This window comes from Semicossyphus pulcher, unplaced genomic scaffold (genome assembly GCF_022749685.1).
Source record: "Semicossyphus pulcher isolate SPU_LCO1_2020_fin unplaced genomic scaffold, fSemPul1.0.p SCAF_11, whole genome shotgun sequence".
Lineage (NCBI taxonomy): Eukaryota > Metazoa > Chordata > Actinopteri > Labriformes > Labridae > Semicossyphus > Semicossyphus pulcher.
In genome coordinates, this window is record NW_027211615.1 from 12,359,639 (window position 1) to 12,379,730 (window position 20,092).

Genomic DNA, 20,092 nt, shown 5'->3' on the forward strand with positions numbered 1-20,092 from the left:
TGTTTGTGTCTGTAGGTAGAGACCATAGAGATGCATCAGACACATATTGTATCATATATTCCATAATTTACAGCCTCTGTTTTAAACTTTCTAATGTGTCTTTATTACAGTAGAAGCCATGCTTCCTTATTTGTCATTCTATTTCAGTCTGGTCCCCTGTTGACATGCCATGAGTGAACAGTCCTCACAAAGATATAATGACAAGAACACACACACACACAAACAGACGGGGGAATTCCTGACACAGTCTCTCGCTGGTGTCCAATAATAACAACACACATTAAGAGGCATCAGTAACCTGACAGAACTGGAAGTTCACATTAGCAAAACTGTCAAGGTTCAAGTGGGGTGCTTATTATTAGCCTTTTAGCTATCCACACAAACACATGCAGTATACTATAGTACACTGCTCATGCATCTGCAGCGATTTCTCCAGAGTTGAACACAGAGGGTTTATTCATGTGTTGGGAGGAGCAGAGGGAGCTGTGCTGTGGTAATGGGACCTCCTCTCCGACCAGCGAATAGGAAGCTGTTAGTGTTCATGGGCCGTCGCCAGTTCTGCTCCATATTCTCCGTATGACAAAAATAGATTCCCTACTTTCCAGCAACAGGTTAAATGAACCCTCCGGTTTGCCATCGGAGGGAGAAGAAGAGATACGATTGTGTCATTGTAGAAGTACAGTTTGTTGCAGCTGATATATTTGAGTGTACTTAAGTAATAAAGAGGCCAACAACTTTGGATTTAATTTATTCTTTCATAATGAAATACAAATAATACAGTAATAAAACAGTTCAGAATTACATACTGAACCTGAGTACTTCATCACTGGTACTGATTCCAGTTGATTGTCATGATTTTTTGTTCTCCTTCAAAATAAATCGCCACACTCGGCTTTGATATGAAACAACAACACGCTAGTAGTGTACTACAATATTGCAAAGCAGGCGAGTACAGCTCCCCCACACCGCTGTTTCACTGCTGCCTTTGGTCCAAACTTCTGGAGCTCACATATCGACTCTTGAACATACAGTAATGTAGTATAACTGTGTATACATTTCCGTCAGTGTGTCCAGTATCATGATTAAACAGAAAAAGAATGTAGAAAACTAAGACGACAATGATTGTACTTACTAACACACGCATGCACGCACACACACACACACACATTAGAAAACAAAGCTAAGCCATCGCAGGATTGAGGATACTTTTACAAATGAGAGTAAAAGTAAAAAGGATTGTTTCACAGTGATATCTAAACGTGGATGCCCTGAGATTTAAATAAATGAGTTTAAATGCTGTGATGGTCATTTGTGAATTAAAAAAAGGCACTTTAGGATAAAGCATTCTAGTTATTGGATCTTGGAACTGGGATGTATTGCAATATGTGTTTTCTATTGAAGTGACTGAAGTCCTCGTATCATTCATGTTTCCTTGGTCTTGGACACACGCAGCAAACACATCGCACGTGATTTTCCTCGAGCAGTGAATTCATAGATTGCACCCCATCTGTGACTGATTGTAACATTAATGAGACCTGTTTGCATGCAGGAGTGTTTGTGTAATGTCCAAGGACCCTTGAAGTACCAAACTGTTGGTCATTTTGCAGAATAAAACACGTCATTTCAACAAGTTCTGAACAAAGATTTGTTTTCCTTCATTTTTTTCACCAATCCAATAAAACAATGATGGCTGCCACCTCCTCTCTTTTCCTTCATTTCTTTCCTTCAAAGCTTCTCTCCGTGAGTCTCTCTGGTTTTTCCAGCAATGTGTAACTCTGGTCTTGGCTTAATGTGATTTCATCTCCAACCCGTCCTCAGCATCTTTACTGCCCAGGCCCGAGCTCTTCTTGCTGGGCTCGCGTCCTAAAGCTTCAGCCTCTTCCAGGGTGGTTGTCAGAGGTTTGCCGAGGGTCTCGGGCAAACACAACGTCAGCACTCCGATAATGAATGCCAGGATTCCCACGATGAGCTACACAGGGGTTATGATAAACAAAGAAAATTAATTAGTTGAGATATGATTTGCTGCCAGGATCTAATGAGAAAGGTGATATAATGCACAAGGTAAAAACAGGTTATTGATATCTTGTTATGAGATAACCAGCCAAAAGAGAACTTTTACAGCCTACCTGAGGTAGGTAGATCCAGACGTCAGCCAGGTACACACAGAATGGCGCCACCACACTGCCAACACGACACATCATACTGCCACTACCCACCGCCAGAGACCTGAGAAGGAGATGAGGACCACCGCAACACAAAGTATCACTCACTGTAAACTGCACAAACATCTCTTCCTGCTTCCAGGTGCTGCATGTGTTTTCATTTAGTCTTTCTCACCTGATGATTGTCGGGTAAAGCTCACAGGTGTACAGGTAGATGAGACCAAAGGCAATGGCGATAGCAAACTTTCCTGTCATGCTCAGAGCAATGGCGAGCGCATCAATGTCCTGTGTGAAAATGGGCAATAGGAGATGATAAGGAAGTCAGTTGGACAATGTTTCAACGTATACACAGTTTGTTTGTAGTTTTGCAGGTCACTTCGGAAGCGCACAACTTGTGCATCGCTGGAAGATCCTTAACCAGTAAATTATGTTACAGCTGATTTCATTATAAACGAAAATACAAACACTTGACCTTTGACCTTAAGACTTTTCATTACACCGGCCACTCCACTTATAGTCAAGCTTTAACCAACAGCATGGACTCTTGATTTAACACATTTTCTCTTCAGTGATCTAATAAACGTAAGGAATGATTGCTCCATCAGTCACTCAAAATGTCTCTTTATGCAAGTGCTCATTCTGTTTGTCAGTACTAACTGCAGGTACGTCATCTATACTGATTAAATGTGCACATAATAAAAAGAATGGGAGGCTTTAAATTTGAACATGCATGCATTTCATGTGTGTGAACAATACAGTTGGAATAAAGTTCTGCACGGCCTGTTATACACCACATACTGTACATAACTTTGAATGGCACTTACAACTGTATAATTAAAACAATCCAAATATTTATGGTTGCAATGATGTATTTACTATTAATTAATTTACTTCAACAACTTTGGTGTTTAACAGTCGGTGCCATGATGTGTTTGCATGTAACTAGCAGTATTACACACACACATGGCTGATGACACAGCCTTTGAATGTCAACACAACTAATCTAATTTCTATGCTGAGTAAACAGAGGAGGCAGGAGGGGTTTTTTAAATCATGTGCAAGAGATAGCAAGAGAGCTATAATGGTGTGCTTACAGCGCTCTTAGGAAAACTCAGAGAGGTTATGTGTGTCTCAGGGGAGCCAGAGTAAAAAAGGGGAGACTGTACCAGTCCAGTACATTCTGAAGCATGTGAGACAGAATGGGATTTTCACTACGAGGATTGTATTTCACCTTTTCATAAACTTATAAAGAAACGTGCTTAACAAGTAAGGATAGACTCTACTGTAAACTCAGGGCCCCAAACAGAAGAAGACATTGAAAGATCTATAGAATTTGAGCGATGCCATGTTTGCTAAAAAGTAATAGCATAAGAAGGAAGCTCAGTGAAACACTTTTAAAGGTGAAAAATTATCGGACAAATCAAAAAGCTTAATCTAAACAAGTGCAGGCTTAAAACAGCTCAGTACAGCAGAGAGAGAGATGGTAGCAATGCAGGAAAGTGGAGTAAGAGGAAGGAATGGTCAGTATCAGTTGTAACCATGAGAAAAGAATGTTTTCATTTCTGTTTTTTCAATCTTAACTAATCTTTCAAGAGAGTGAATAGATGATATATTCCAAGAATATTGAATATGTATTTTCAAGGAAAGGTTAGACTTTTGGAGGTTTGTATTTTGCTGAAAGTTACACTAACAGATTGGTAAGAACCTCTGAATCAGGAGCTTGTTAGCCTAACTTAGCTTAGCTTAGTAGTGAGAGAGAATTATTAAGCTTTTGCTTATTGCTTCCATCCAATAAATTGGTGTTTTTCCTCTTATTGTATGGAATAATACAATAAGATTTAATGTTTTTACTGGTAAGCTTTAAAGGTGCTGGTATACATTTGGACGGAGCCAAAATAGCTGTCTCCCTCTGTTTCCCTTAGCTAACGGCTTTTGGCTGTAGCTTCATATTCACAACATAGCCATGAAAGTTTCAATCCTCTAATCTAGCTTTGAGCACTTTAGCAAAAAACGCTAATTTCTTAAAATGGCAAACAATACCTTTAGATAATAGAAATATTAATGAAATCAGACCTGCTGTATGTTCTGCACATCAGGAGATAAATAGACACCTAGCAACAAAAACACACTGATTGAGATATTATGAAGAGTTTCACACCAATGGCCGAGGAAGTGTACAAAAAGCTGTACTGCATAAAAAGTGGAACTATCAGCAAAGTGAAGCAACAAAGGAAGGATGAGAAGTTAAGATAAGCTATCCTTCTCTCAACACTGAATATTGCCAAGCTAGCTAGGTCCTGTCCTCTTCTTTCATATGTAGTCGTGTAAGAGCTTGCCCACATATTTGTCCAGTTTTCCTGTACAGTGTATGTAAGCATGTCTTTCTGGAGAATATGCACCAACAGTGACACAAAGAGAGGACAAAAGAAAAATACAGCTACATAGATGACTCTGTCACTGCTGTCCCTTCTGTCTCCGATTCAGCTATTTTTCAGCTCACTGTGTCAACTCTGTTTGTTGACCGCTCAGTTCAGAATGGCTGTCAATGTCAGAGGTCATATTTACTTGGACGTTACGTAGCAGGTGTTTGCCAGGCCAACCATAAGCAGCGCTAATGTGGGTCAGAGCTCAGAACACAGAAAATGGGGACTGCATGTGTTGTGTATCAGCTGGGGCTCAACAGCAACAGTGGTCTGACACCCCCTGCAGTGTCAAGACAGCAAACTCAGGAGCTAGGGGTCCAAACAGGTCGTTCCAGCTCAGAGATACTTTAAAATAACCCTTTATTACAGTAACCTTGTTCCTGTGTCCTTTCACACAGCTCCCAACACCACAGTCTACAGCTGCGTCCAAACATTCAAGTGATAACACCTACAGATCACTGTGAGAACAGGATAAAATCAGCATTGCTAGCATTCCCTGATGCACCGGCGTGTTCAGACCTTTTTGACTTGTGTGGCCAAACTGGGGCACTGACTTATGCAGGGGTAGCATGACGAATGTGTCCACACGCACACATTTATTTACTGTCCAAACTATTCAAATCGACTTAAACTACTTCATGCATGAAAGTACCATACAGATGATGTATTTCTTTAACACAACAATGTGTTGCCATACAGATGCAAACACAATGCTTCATTCTTTAAGGACTCAAAGAAAATATATTTCAAAAAAGTCACCACAGTAAGTACAAACGAATGTGCTTCATTGAAATGTCCCAAAAGCTTATATCAGCCTGTCACAGCACAGCCCAATGACTGGATTTGAACATAAGTCCCGCCTCTGACTGGGCAAATACCTAATAATTTAGTGGTGCTGTCACACCTGACAGCTTTGTTTCAGACTCTACTTGGAAAGTCCAGTTCTATTGGACAGTTGAGAACACACATTCGAACTCTGGTGCGGACCAAACCACCGGACCATGGTCCGCCAGAAAAGATGGGTCTTGGTCCGTTTCCAAACGAACCACGGTCCGGTTCGATTCAGGTGTGAACATAAAGAGACAAAGTAGGACCTAATATAGGAAGCAAACCAAAAAGCTGTGCATTGTGGGTCGTTAATGGATGTTGACACTTGCAGAGACAGCCACACAGCCAGGCAGCAAGATGAGTAGAGGAGTAACATGGGGGAGTGACGAGGAAATAGAAATATGGGCTGAATGGTGGAAATTCTGACCAATCAGGCGGATTGTTTGATATGTCTCAAACAAACAGACTTTATGTGATGGCACCTGGGGTGGCCAATCAGATTTCACAACCCTGCTTTGAAGGAAAACTGCAAATTATTATTATGTTGATACAAGTATATATTTGGATCTGGACAATTGAGTATTACAATTTCTAACTGAAGGTTTATAACCCCAAACTGTTGATGCATTTAAAAAAGCCACACAATAAAATGCACACAAATCACACTCTGTATACGTACAGGAGGCACCACAATGATGAGCATACAGGCGACCCCGGCCAGGAGCAGAGCTGGGGCGCAAGTCTTCTTCCTGCCAATCCGGTCCATTGCAAAACAGCCAACAAGATAAGAGGGAAGCTCCACTGCACCTGGACACAACCAATCATAACAGCTCTTGGTCAGAGGTTATCGTGACCCTGACAGAGAGACATTCTATCTGTGGGACCTAAATAACCTGCATGCCAAACGCTGGTCAAGTTCAGCCTCCGAAGACGCGCTCTACTGTACTTGGAAGTTATATAAGTGAAGATTAAACATGTAGTATACAGTAAGTTAAAGTATAAAGAGGAAAAAAGAAACATGTACATTTTGTGCAAATGCTGTATATCATCCACTTAATTGATGCTAAGTAGTTCCCAAACATTCCTAGTTCCAAATGTTATATTTATGCAGTTCTGAGAAATAACAGCTTTAATGTTTATACAAGGCAATATGTCTGGGACGACTCCATGCTTTCAAAACAACATTACACAAGCCCTACATCCGTTCATGATTTGTTTAACAAAATGTTTATTACAGTACAAATCTCATTCTGTTTATTAGATAAAAGAACTTCGAGGAAACTATTAAGTTGCAGATTAGGAGCTGTGGGTTCTCATAATTGCTCTCCGTCTTATTTTAATACTAGAAACAGAGCAGTAAACAAAGCCAAAATGGAGAACATAATTCACCTCACTGCTTTCCCAACTTATATTAAACCCTAGATGAGGATAACATTTTATCATTTTAAGCACAAACATTAAAAAATGTAGCGTTAAAGCTGTGATACTCAAGACAGTTTTAAATAGTACCCTGCTCAGCTTGGTAAACAAGGCTGGACTGAGCTAAGAGGCCTGTTTGTTTACATGGGAGAGGTAGATCTGTTATTAGATTGACTGGGCTACCTGAAAAAACCCCAGCCTCTCTTTTCACTCACTTCACTGAAACACACATACAGACACAAGCACACTCTTCATTTACATATAGTACAAAAGTTGCATTATACGTGACATCTACATCCTGCTTTTCTATGCAAAGTGACACTCATCAGCCTCTGACTTACCAGCAAGGAAGAGGTTAATGTACTGGTTTCCTCCAAGGTTGACCGAGCCCAAAGAGAAGACGTAATAGCCCAGGCTTCCAATGAACCAGATGGCCCACACTGTGCATGTACGGCCCGCCATCCTCCAGCTGCCGAACAGATCCAGGATAGACAGCTTCTTTTCCGTCTGCAACGGCGGCTTCTCCTCCGACTCCTCCAGCAGAGCTCTGCCGTTCTCCCTCTCCTCCGGCTCCATCAGCTCCTCCACCTTCAACCTGCATTCGAGGCCGTTGACGCGGGCTATCGTGTCCAGCAGGGTCTGAGCGTCCTTGTAACGGCCCTTTGCCATCAGGTAAAAGGGCGTCTCGGGGAACTTCCAGCAGAAGAAGAGGAAAGGCGAGGTGCACGTGGAGAGGATGATCTGGTAGATCCACCAGACCCGGACGAGGTAGCCGGTCAGAGCCACCACCATGATGCCGACAGCGAAGGCAGCGTGCACGTGCATGGAGGTCCATGTGCGCACCTTGATGCCGGTGAACTCTGTCACGTAGACAAACACCACCACGAGGTAGCCACTGGAGACCTGTGGGAGGCAACGGAGAAGATCAAAGGAGGAAAAGGAAAGGAGGAAATTAAATGTTTAATGCACATGCGTGCAATATTAAGTGAACAATGAGGTGCTTAACTGCATTTATGAGCTTTTGGTGTCAGTGTTGTTGCCACAGAAAGCACAGTGTCCGGTTGTTAAGTATTTAGGGCTCTTAAATGGTGCTTGTCTTTCCTTTAGTGCACAAATTTAGCTTTTGTAACAGCCAGTGTGGCCACAAAAGGCAACTATAGGACAAAGCTAAATATAAGAGAATTACAAGTAGAAAAGGGTCATAAAATTACGATTATATTAAGTTTGCTTACATTTTAGCAAACATAAGTAGAGTGTATATAACTGAGCAGGGGGGAATTTAATGATTATGAACTGAAACTGATTTGTAAAAGAAAACAATGAGTCCATTCAGCCTTTAGACTTCAAAGAGTCTTGCTGTAACTATTTCTTGCCCAATCTGTCCACGCTGTCCCCTTCTTTCCATTTGCATGCAAAATTCCCAGGATGATTTAAAAGTGAATGTAAGTCTTCTAAGAGCGGACCTGCTCTATGTTAAATGCGGCAGTGCGGTATGAGCGTACACTATCTGGAGTCTGATTCGATGTGAAAAACAACAGCTGTAGCCGAGGAGGACGGGGGGGATGGTAGAAGGCAGGGAGGAGAGAAACAGTGGAGCGGCTGTCGAGGCACTTTCAGCACAACTTTACTGCCATGTGGACTCCCAACTGTTAGGACTCCCTTCCCCTGCATAGTAAACATGTTGTTACATATCATTTCTAACTTTGTACAGATAAACAAACCATGATGCAATTAAGACACTCTGTTACTAACTGTTTCCTCATCATTGCCTACTTTAAACATGGGCGTAATTTCATTAACTTGAACTACACTGTTGGACCTGATTTGATGTGCAAGATATAAAGTAATGTTTACATTTTATAAGCTATAACTATATGATCAAACAGTTTTGGCCAAATTTGAGTTATTTTACAAAGTAAATAGTTTGAAAACATACACAACGGGGCAGAAATGCAGTATACACACACAAGTCACACTCTTATAGGTACATTGTTATCGAACACAACTGGAGCAAACATCTGTCTTTGGTTTGCATGTTGGCTTGGCTGCAATATGACAAACAGGATGTGGCTCCTAATACATAATCATAGAGAACATTAGTGACATTAGTGAGTGAAATTGGAACATTATGCATCTTTGGGTTCTGTGGGTATTAATACATTTAACATTCCCCCAAATCCACCGACCATATCATGCAAGAACAGTCATATATGGGGACGCCTTCACAGACACTACAGAAGCACAGGAACAGAACATCTGAAACTGAACCTACCATGGCAAGGAGGAAACGAAGAACCACAAAGAAATAGTAGTTTCCTGAGAAGGCTACAGCTACGCCCAGTCCAAACTGACAGAGGCTGGTGATCATGAGAATCCTCACACGACCGACTCTGGAGGAGGAAGAAAGACAGAGATTGTGTGATAGATATTGATAAAGAGAAAGCATTAATCAGGGGTCGACGATGAGCACAATTTTCCACTGGCACTCTGGGCCAGTAACTTTACAAATTCACTGGCCCTGCCATTAAAACCACTGGCCCTGAAATAATTTGTTATTTTGGTATTATTTTAACGTCAAATTTTCTTTCTCTGTAAGGGTTCTTATTAATGAATATGTGTTCAATTGTGGAACTATTATAAACTCATAAAAATAGACCAAAATACAACTCTTACACCCGCATGAATAAGTAGTAATAGATTTATTGAGTATGTTACCTACCATTACTGATGCTGTTCAAATGTGTTTAATTAGCGTGATCAGCCCGTGAGAGTAACTTTTTAAAACAAAATCTTACCGTCTCTTACTTCCTCTAGCCGTTAAACGTAAACAGTCCGCGGCACGTCCGCTCTGTGAATGGTCTGTTTATGTAGCCACAGCGCTAACATGCACCGGGACGAGGTGCAGCTGATAACGGGAATACACACACTTATTACCACCTCACGTAACACATGAGGACTGAGATTACCGCGGCGTTCTGCATAGAAAGTAATTAGTCCCGTTCATCAGAACTGTGAATCTCGGGATCACGTTTAGGCCACTGAGATTCTGCTTTAAAGGTTAATATAACCGTATGACATGCTGGATAAAAACCTAAGAGCAGATACAGTGTGATGATGATTAACCCATCCATAATAATAACACTGTCATCAGCACTTATTTTCACTCTATCAGTGGGGTCCTTTTTTAATAAGATGGTTAAGTGGACATCAAAGAAACAATGACTCTATCAGGCTAAAGTCTTCTACATGCTGACCACTTCAGTCTTAGCAGGACATCTGCTGCCAAGTCACCTGACCATCCACTTTTCCTGCCTGACTGTCACTCTTAACATCTCTTTCCCACATGCTTCATGCTACTGATGATACATTCAGTCCTGTGCTCACACATCAACCACTGAGCATGCCAGATAACAGTATCAAAACATTGAGAGAGAAGTGCAACAATGTCTCCTCCTCCATCCTGCGGCCTCTGCTCACCTGTCAGCGACGTCCCCAAACACCAGCGCTCCGATCAGCACCCCCAGCATGAAGGTGGGCTGGCACAGCTTGGCCAGCCACTCTTTCTCACACACCAAGTCCCATTCTGTCACAATGCTCTGGTAAACTTCAGTGTGGTCGTAAACAAAGTTCTCATCGCAGGCTTTCACTGTTTTGTTGCCATCAAAGTCGTACGTGAAGTCTTTTGGGTTGATGCGCAGGGCGCAGCGACACCGGCTGAGCTCCCACTGCTCTCCTTCAGCCGTCCTCACCACCAAGGGTCCGGTCCCTGACTTAAAGTCCGGCAGGATGTCCGTTAGACTCGATGCTGTCAGGTTACCGTACAGGACTTCTGTGATGTTGTCGGGTATGCTGCACACAAAGTTTGGCGTCTCCACTAAGAAGACAGAGGCTAGGTAGTGGATCCCACAGGCTACGGCCTGGAAGACTGCTGCAAAGTACAGACATTTCTGAAACCTGCAGAGAAAGAAGATGCATTAAACATATGGTGGCACCAGAGCTGAAGAGGAGGTTATTTTATATGGCATGGCAGCAAAGTAAACTGCAGAAACATCACATCCTTTAAAGCTCCTGTGAGAAATTTTTGATGGTTATGAAACAGACTGAAATCTATTCTGATTACTCTATATGACCTACAAAAGCAAACCAGACCATCAGCGACAAGATTGATTAATTCTATATAGTTATTTTTAATGCCAGAAACTGCTGGGGGGGGGTAGGTGTCAGACAAAGCGATTAACTACACGCCTTTGTTTACATTTTCCACTGCAAAAACTTAAAGTGAGTGATATGACTGTTAAAGAAAGCAGGGTGAGATTTTTTGTTAAAAACCACCACTTAAGCATGTACAAGACAAAATCAGCAAAGAGATAAGAGGTATGGCTTTGTCCACAAACTAAAAGTTCCTCACAGGCGCTTTAATAAATTAATTTTTCATCCATGTAAAATGCAGCCATTTGCGTCAAACATACAGTGATTAGTTTAAAAAGGTAAAATAAAAACTATATACGTTTGAATAAGCATTTTAAAACAAGTGGGGCGATGCTTTGGACAAGTAAAATTGCCCTTACAAGTATTGTACATTTTCGTACATTACATTTGCAATTGTTCTTTCAGCTACAAAAAACAAGTGTGGGTAAGCAAAGACACAAAAGGACAAACTGCACAAAAACCTAGTTTATATGTTCCTTGTGAGAAAACGCCTACATGATGTGAATGAATTAAAAATAATTCAGCACTTTTGGTTACTGAAGATAATGTTGCAAGTTACTTCCTGGCGGTTTTAACTTCTCAGCACAACATTTATTTATTTTTTTTTTACAAAATGTGATTAATCGTGCACTTCTAACCAAGATGCCGTTCTAATAACAACTGTAGTTAATTTGTTATTTGTCAAAAACACGCGGACACAAAAATGAGGACTCAGCCCTCAGTAAGCACTACCATGTGGTAGAAGAATATGCTAAAATTGTCCACAAGTAGCCAGTTGTGTGTAACATAAAACTATCTGGTGTTTTAAATGTTTGTACTTAAAAACGCATTAGTACGTTTGATTAAAAATAACTTTAGACGTTAAAACGTTAGTAGGCTATACGAGCGCTGCCCAACTTCATACCACCACAAATAGACTCACAAAACAAAGCAAATATGCAAACTTAGTAAGTCTGGTACCTTTTGAAATGTCCGAGTTCGTCGAATATCCTCTCGACGGTCATTTTCTGACGGTGACTTTGTGCCTCGAGGCTCCCGGTGCGTCTCTCCCAGCAGGCAGCGGATCCTGAGCCCCTCAATGCCAAATCATACTGAAGTGTGGCTTTCAGTGAGTGGAGTGAGGGTAGGAGGGGCGCGTGCACTCGCACACGCATTTTCAAACACATACAAACGAGGGGTCCATTTTAAACCGCTAAACTTTCGGGGGGAAAAAACCGCTTTGGGTGGAGATGGAGATGTTTTGAAACGGCACAGAGAATGAATGCAATCTAAAGTTGTTTTTGTTGCTTGAATTTTATTCTTTGACCTCTGAATAAATCTGCTTTAATTATCTCTTTCGATAAAAGAGACTTCTTGTTCTGACAGGAATTGGCCCTGTTAGTGGTTTTTACTGCGTCCTTGATTACATCATTCGTTCTCCTTCAATGAAGCAATCATGGAAAGTGTTTTCTCAATGAAAGCCAGTTTATTATGACTGATTACAGAACATCTAAAGCGACATCAATGATTCCTGATAGCTTTTTCAGAAGCCTCACAAACTTTTTTTTTTTTTTACATAGGCCTACTGTGTAATCCAATCAAGAGTAGAAGTTGGGTTTAGTGGGGTGCACTTACAAATTACAGATACAAGTTATATTTGTTCTCGTCTATCTTATAAGAATACTGATGATAAATGATAAGATAGTCATTTTTGTTTGAAAACGAGCAGTTTCCGTTCACTTGTTTTTAAGCCCTGAGTAATGTCTGCAGATATTCTCTCAGACAGCAGGTACAGCTGTTTTCCTAAGAGGCAAAACTCTGGGCGAAATATATATGTTAAGTTGTTCCTTTTAAAGAGTTTACATGGGTCCTTTCATCCAATTAGAGCCAATTATGAGCACATATACTGTGACGAAGACAGTATCAGTCTGTTTATTCTGAAATGGTCCTATACCTAGCATAAAATTAACAAGCTAGCCCTGACATCATGAAGTCATATTTCATCTGAGGTGTTACCCTGTCAGGATTAACCTTTTCCAAAGCCAATCAAAAGGACAGCTGCTAAACATACCTGGCGTTTACAACTACAGACCAGTAGTAATGAGCAGCTGAGTTTGTAATCATCTCAAGGTCACAGCTATAGGTCTACTCAACAACATGCATTTACGGTGACCCCCTGGTGTCAGCTGAGAAAAAAAAAAAAGAGCCATGTGTAAATCTGTTTTTTTTTTCTTTACAAATCTGTGTGCACCGTTTATAATCCGTGCCCGCTGATTTGCAATCTGTGGGGACGGATTTGTAAATTTGTATGCATTCTTACTGTCTGCCATTTTTTTTACTCACTGTAAAGCAGGGCTACAACTACAAGACGAGATGACCACAAGAGGAATTTGTATCTTTACCTTTAACGTCACTTTTAGGATGGAAGTTAAAATACTGTTATATTGTTGTATTCCAGGTTGGAGCCTATATTTATGTTGGGAATTGTACCGTCAGACAACAGCTTATGTTAGCATTCAATCACTTCCTAGCTAACATTACCATTAGCTAGAAATTAATGCCTTTTATGTCATACCGTTTTACACTACGATCATGTATAAAGTGGTAATGTTAGCATTCAGCCACTCCCTAGCAAACGGTAATGTTAGCTAGAAAGTAGCTAAAAGCTAACATTAGCTTTTGTGTTATGGTAGTTATTGTGTTATCAAACATGACGTTTAAACTCGAAATATGGCCAGATGTCCCTGCTGATTGTCTTTAGTTTGCTGATCAATCTAGAAGCAGTGAAATAATATCAGTATTCCTACATTTATACTATTTACAACCTGGAATAGAGTAGTACTACATTATCACAGCTTTATAGCTTCCCACCCTGAGAGAGATGTCAAAGAAAAATGGCCGCCGTGTGAAAATGGTCAACCACTGTGTGCATAAACAAATTCTTTCTGGTTATCAAATTTATGCTTGTTATTTTTTAAGAGTAGTCATTTAATTGTGCAGTCTGTGAAACGTCAGAAATACAAAAAGAGATGCATCACATTCCTCTGGAACCAAAGGTGACATTTCCAAACAGGGTGTAGCCGAATATCCTCAAAATATTCAGTTTGATACGACATTCCCACTTACTCAACATCCCAAAAACCACAGGCTAAACCATCTTGATACTCAAGTCAACCTCTCTTTGGTAGCTGTTTCTGCAGCTGCTCCTATTGGAGCCTTTGATTAATTATTGATATGTGCAGGGGTCGTGGCTGTATTGACTTACTGTACCTTGTTTTGGCTGGATTCAGCAAGACTTCAAACGATGACAGTGTTTGCTTTTGCCATCACTCTGACGTGCCATCTGCTCCACTTTGTCCAATGGGGGATAATCAAACAGTAGGGGTAAGACTGATATAGGTTATTCAGGCAGACTTACGGCTTACACAGAGAGTAGAAGCTGGAAACTATCATTTAGGTGTAACCTCTAAACAACAATAAATCTTGAATGTGACTTGTGTTTCTTGAGGGAAATTAAACCAAATTTTGACCTTAATCAGCCTTTTTGGCCTCCAAATTGTGTTTTTTTTTTTGTATCCCATAAAAGGTGGATGTTACGAGAAGTGTATGGCGTAAAAGGATACTGATTTATGGCACAACCAGATGCCTATGCCATAACTCAGATAGTGCAAGTAGAGCTGGCACGTTGGGGTGCTAATTACACTTATATATAGCTTATGTATTATAAGGTATATCTTATAGGCTACATCAGTAATTGTAGCTTTTTAGGAGAGTGTGAATGTGTGCATTTATCTATCAGACTTTGTGACTTTTGTGAGCATGTGTGTGTGGTATTTTGGGCCGCAGACAAACGCAACACTCACCTGCTGCTGTCACAAATGGCTGCTTCCCACCGTGCGAGCATAAGTAAGTGTGTCCGGCTCTGAGTGTGTTTCTCCTGCCCAAAAAAAGGCCTATATTTTCCACTTATTTCAATCCAGTTAAATCTAGTTTTACTTGACGCGTTGTGAAACCTGCATACACCACATTACTATCAGAGGTCCCACTGTTTGTTTATAAGATAGCGTTGAGTTCATCCCACCTGCAAGTAACCTGAAGTATTTATCTTGGATTCCTAAAGCTTAAGAGGAATTTTCTGACCTGTATCTGCACCTCGCATCTTTTTTATAGCCTACACACATTTGTGACTGTGTTATCTGGATATACACTTTTCTTTTGTAGTTCGGGTGTTTGAGCCATATTAAGTAACGTCTAAGATTTTTCTGCTGATATGTCTCCAACTGCTAACTTGCTAGCAATGCCCTTAATGGTATTTGGTCAATCTCTCGAGTAAACATGGGGCCTCTGCCTGACCTCTCTTTGACCTCTGTACTGACTTCTACATAGTGCTAAATAAAGAGGAACCAAGGATCAAGTTTACATGACCTGTGCACTCGAGGAGAGGAAAGGAATGGACAGGACAGGAAAGGAGAGAAGAGGAAGTCAAAAAGAGGCTAGACACGTTAGCGTGCCATGTGGCAGTGGATTTCAGCCAAATCCCGACAAATCATTGCAATGTGTGTAAAGCAGTCTACAAAGAGAGGAAAAAAATCTGTGTTCAATTTAAGAAAGGCTACAACAGAAAGGCGGTTTCTTTTGACACAACATGTGTCTGACAGCCTGATTCTTCAGCCTTTAGGTCAATTTTTCAGATTAAAAGTTGGGCCTTTCAAACCCAAGACGTAGTGAATAATAGGCCTATTTTCACATGTGTTCTTGCTCTGCTTAATTTCTGCATGAATGCCTCACAGTCAGAATAACAGGGTGCATTCTTTCTTGGTCCTCTCATTGCTTCCAGCACCAGTTAAATTACAGAGTGGCCTACATCACTTCTAGCATTCACTTTATGTTGTAATCCATTCCATATGGAGGTGATGGGTGTTCACGACTAACCACTGGGGGGCAGCAGAGATTTTCTACATATATGGCATCTATCATTCAGATCCAAGTCGAGTCCCACGTATACTTTCAATTGCTTTTAAATGAGTAAGCTTTAGCTGCGGCTAATGTTACTGTACAAGAAGAATTCCAAGTGTAGAATACATTTATGAAAACAGAAAACAGATACATTCCCATCACAAAAAGATGACCTGAATGGTAATGTAAACCATCAACATCTCATTTTTAAATTTCTTAAACTGAAAACCATTAAAAGCTTAGAATAATTAACAAACTTCTTAGAGCTCAGAAAGTCACCAAATGAAGCCATATGCTAATATGCATAACTATGCTTCCTACAGTTCACTTCTGCTTTTGTTAGGAGTGCTACTGTTACTACAGCTATGCTAGCAACCACGTGCAGCTTTATAAGCTCTTAAACTGTTAGCATGCTAATGTGCTTTCAGACAAATGCTAGCATGCTGATGTTAAGCAGGCGTAGGAGTACTTGTTTGTCCATCCTAGTTTAGCGTGTTAGCATGCTAACTTGTTAGCACCACATTGGGCAGTAATATATTACTTGGTGACACATTACAGTAATGTGAGGCAGTAATGCCACTATGACAAACCTTTCACACTGACTTTAATCCATTAAGACAAACAGCAGTTCTTTAACTTAGTTTCTCTTTGTCATTTATCCACACATAACTCCAACAGAGTACAACTCTGCATATATGTCAAACCATGTGCAGGGATATGTTAATTTTAGTCTGTTAGTATTTACAATATATTCCATTCTGTCACTATGTCTCTCTCCAACTCAATCTTGCTTTCACAAATGTAAGTCTGGTCTGATTCAGTTCAGTGAGTTGCAATATCGAATCAAAATTAAATGCTTGTACCTACATGCTCTCATTAGTCGAAGAGGCAGTGAAAGTATTTACTCCAAAGGGGGCAGTAGAGAGCTAATTATATCCAAGCGCAAAAGTTGTCCATTGATTCTAAAAAGCAGAAAGAAGACAGCCTTATCATTATCATACAGTTCCTTGGTAAGATTAAGTTATGTCAGGGTGCTCTGTGAAGCTAATTGCCATCCAAGTGAAACTGTGAAACTGCAAGTGGTGCTTTTCTCCCTCCAAAAATAATCTGCTTTGGCAGGCCCCATAAATAATGTGTGCTGTCTTAGTCTTAAATATCAATAACACATTTAATAAACGGACACACAAGAAGGAGCTCTGATTATTAGTTTGTTCAAACATTACAGCAGATTTAGCGGTCTCTGGGGGAAATCAATGACAAAGTTAATGAAGGAACTTGGGAAGAAAATGAGGCCTGTGTTAGCATACAAATCAATTGTTTGGGGCATTATTGCCAAAACTTTTTAGTGCTAGTTAAAGGAAAATTAATGTCGGGATGCGTACAGTTCTGGAGAAGACACACAGGCTCTGAAAGTATGGATTAAATATGGACATTTCTGTAGTATTGCAAATGAAAACCAGCTAAAGTGATAAAATCCCTTTGATAAGAATTTGTGTACCCACATTTTATGCCTCAAATGGTCATGTTCATACATTTTGCAGCCATACAACAAAATTAGACTTTGAAAAAAATCTAACCAATATTATCCACTCTGCAAATCCAGGCTAAACTCTACCATAGTGTGTGATCCAACTTGTTCCCAGATGCTGAGAGGGACCTGCATGGACCCGTGCTGCAGGCCCTGCCCATGTCTAGAGTTACACAGTAACCCGAGAGTCTGCGGGGCGGGAGAGGCAACCCCAGGGAGGGAGCAAAGCTACAGAGGGGTGTGTGTGTGTGTGATGAGAGTCTGATAGAAAGAAAAAGAAAGCAATTTAAAGGGGCGTGTGTGTGTTTGGGGAAAAGGGGGACTTATGAGTGTGAGGAGGGAGTTCCCAAAGTTTTCAAAGAGGGCGGCACACATTGTACTTTTGGATCTGTGTGCAGAGCCTCATGACACTCACACACACTTACACACACACTTATACACACACTGAAAATCATTCGATGCAGGAGCACATGTGTGTTCATTTATGAGCTGAGGTGTTCTTGACATGTTCGTGGTTCATTAACTTTCTAGTCTTGGTGTATTTGTGGACTTTGAACCTGGAGGGAATGAGAGGCTGGACAAGACGAGGAGAGAGAAGAAGAGAAGAAAAAAGAAAGGGAAGAGAGGAGAAGAAGAAACTCTGTGACAAGAGGGAGAATGGGATAGAAAAAGCAAAGAGCAAACCATAATACTGGATGGACATGGGCAAGGAGCGACTCAGCCGGGGTTTGCTGCTGCGTTTAGGTATCCTGCTCACAGCTGTGTGTGTGTGCGTTCATGTTTACCTAGACACAGGTTCAGGTGGAGCACCTGCACCCCTGGCACTGGGACGTCCCACCCTGTCTAGCCAGAAGTTGGCCCAACAGGGCAGAACCAAGCAGGTCTCTGCAGGCGCACAGAAGCAGGACAGAAGCCTTAAAAGGAGAATCTCTTACGTCCGTACACCAAAGAAGGACAGGAACAGAGATGAAGACAAAGAGGACCCTTCACCGGCGTGCTGCCCACCTGCACGCCCGCACAGAAAGGTATGTTTAAACGCTGCGGTTAAGATTGTTGTAAGAGCATCTGATCCTGAATCAGTGTAGTAGGAGACAGAGCGGCTCAGTAAGGAGCTTTCCCTGCTTCTCTGTGAGTCACTGGCTTAAAGCTCGGTAATCCCAGGAGGGTGATGAAGGAAGAACAGGCAGCAGAATCAATGCATGTTCAATAAGCGCCTTGAGAAAAAAGAAGTCTGTCACAGGGGTTTCCATCAGTACAAACCTGCATGAAATGTGTAGGATTTAAACATGTGTAGGTTTAAAACTAACTTCCCCTCTGGCTGTTTATACATCAGTTGAAAATCTATACATACTCAGCTCTAACAAAGACCCATTCACTTGCACAAACACAGCTATTTACACACACATACACTCTCCAGGCGCTTGACCTTTGACCTGTGAAGGTTGTCTCAAAATGCAGGGTCAACAAAACTCCCACGTCCCTCCTTCTGTGTCTCTTCATGCCTTTTATATCTTCCTTTACACTCAACTCAGCTATTTACTCAAGCTTTTATTTTGACATCTGATCCCTCCATCCATCATCTTCCTTTTGTTCCTTTTCAGTATCACTTTCCCTCAACCCTTTACACACACACAACAAACCTCTCTCCTGGACCTTGCTTTCTTCTCTCATTCAATCCCCCCTTGCCTTCCTCTGTGCTAAATTTCTTCCTTCTGTTACTCTGGCGTAAATGATGCTTGTTCGCTTTTGTTTTTTAAATCTTTAATGAGCTAAACCAACTAGAGACTGAGGAGTAACAGCGCTGAGTTTTAAATGCCACGAAATCACTGCAGGGCTGTTATGCCACACAGAGAGATGGGCACTCATGCGCCATCAATATTACATTCCACCATATGCTCACTCTGCCTGGTACTTAACAAAAAATTTGTCACATAAGACGCCCTGGAGGGGCCCTGATGAAATTTCTATGTCGGCTGCTGCTGCCATTTAACTCCTCGTCTTTACACCTCTTCTCGCTTTTTCTCGCTTTAGGCTTTCATCTAAGAAGATCACTGTTGCTCTCTCCTTCTGTCATGTTACCTCGTTCACCGCGCTCTCATCCTCCCTCCTGCTCCTTCATCCCTGCTGTCTGTCTCAATTTAAAACTTCAGTCTCGCCTCCCACTTCTAACCCATATTTCCCCTCGTTTTTTACCACCTTCTTCAACTCATTTTTCTAGCTCCCTTGCTAGCTGTACTCTCAGCTCTTATTCATGTACCACAGGTGAAATAATGTGCAGGAAAGAAGGGCTGTGGCTTTGTGAGGAAGATGAGGAGGATGCCTTCAGTGATAGTGATGAACAGCAGTAGAGGTTCTAAAGAGAACATTCCTGTAGAAGCTCAGTTATTAATTAGTAAGTAAGTATTAGTGCCACACTAAAGCGAAAAAAAATCTGAGATTACGAGAATAAAGTCGTAACATTAAGAGAATAAAGTCGGAATTTTACGAGAACGAAGTCATAATATTAAAGTCGAGCTGAAACGGCATTTCGAGAGTATCTAGCTTCCGTATCGTGACGTATTTCCGAGTGAAACAGGATGTGCAGGCGG

At 41.2% G+C, this 20,092-nt stretch overlaps 2 protein-coding genes across 2 annotated transcripts in view; one reads left to right on the forward strand and one right to left on the reverse strand.

The window, feature by feature from the left end:
* Positions 1 to 763: 763 nt before the first annotated feature.
* slc22a16 (solute carrier family 22 member 16) lies at positions 764 to 12,099 on the reverse strand. The gene is made up of 8 exons (XM_069657466.1): positions 12,002 to 12,099; positions 10,310 to 10,786; positions 9,105 to 9,222; positions 7,174 to 7,735; positions 6,093 to 6,220; positions 2,338 to 2,447; positions 2,127 to 2,226; positions 764 to 1,969 (listed from the first exon to the last, which is right to left on the reverse strand). Exons 1-8 carry the CDS (start codon positions 12,043 to 12,045, stop codon positions 1,787 to 1,789), a joined length of 1,722 nt encoding a protein of 573 aa, XP_069513567.1. The 5' UTR covers positions 12,046 to 12,099; the 3' UTR covers positions 764 to 1,786.
* A 5,835-nt stretch (positions 12,100 to 17,934) lies between these two features.
* Positions 17,935 to 20,092, forward strand: part of mettl24 (methyltransferase like 24) — a 41,100-nt gene continuing 38,942 nt past the window's right edge. Inside the window, exon 1 of the mRNA XM_069657258.1 lies at positions 17,935 to 18,529. Coding sequence (XP_069513359.1) covers positions 18,200 to 18,529 — 330 coding nt within the window. The 5' untranslated portion in view covers positions 17,935 to 18,199. The remainder of the gene's footprint in view (positions 18,530 to 20,092) is intronic.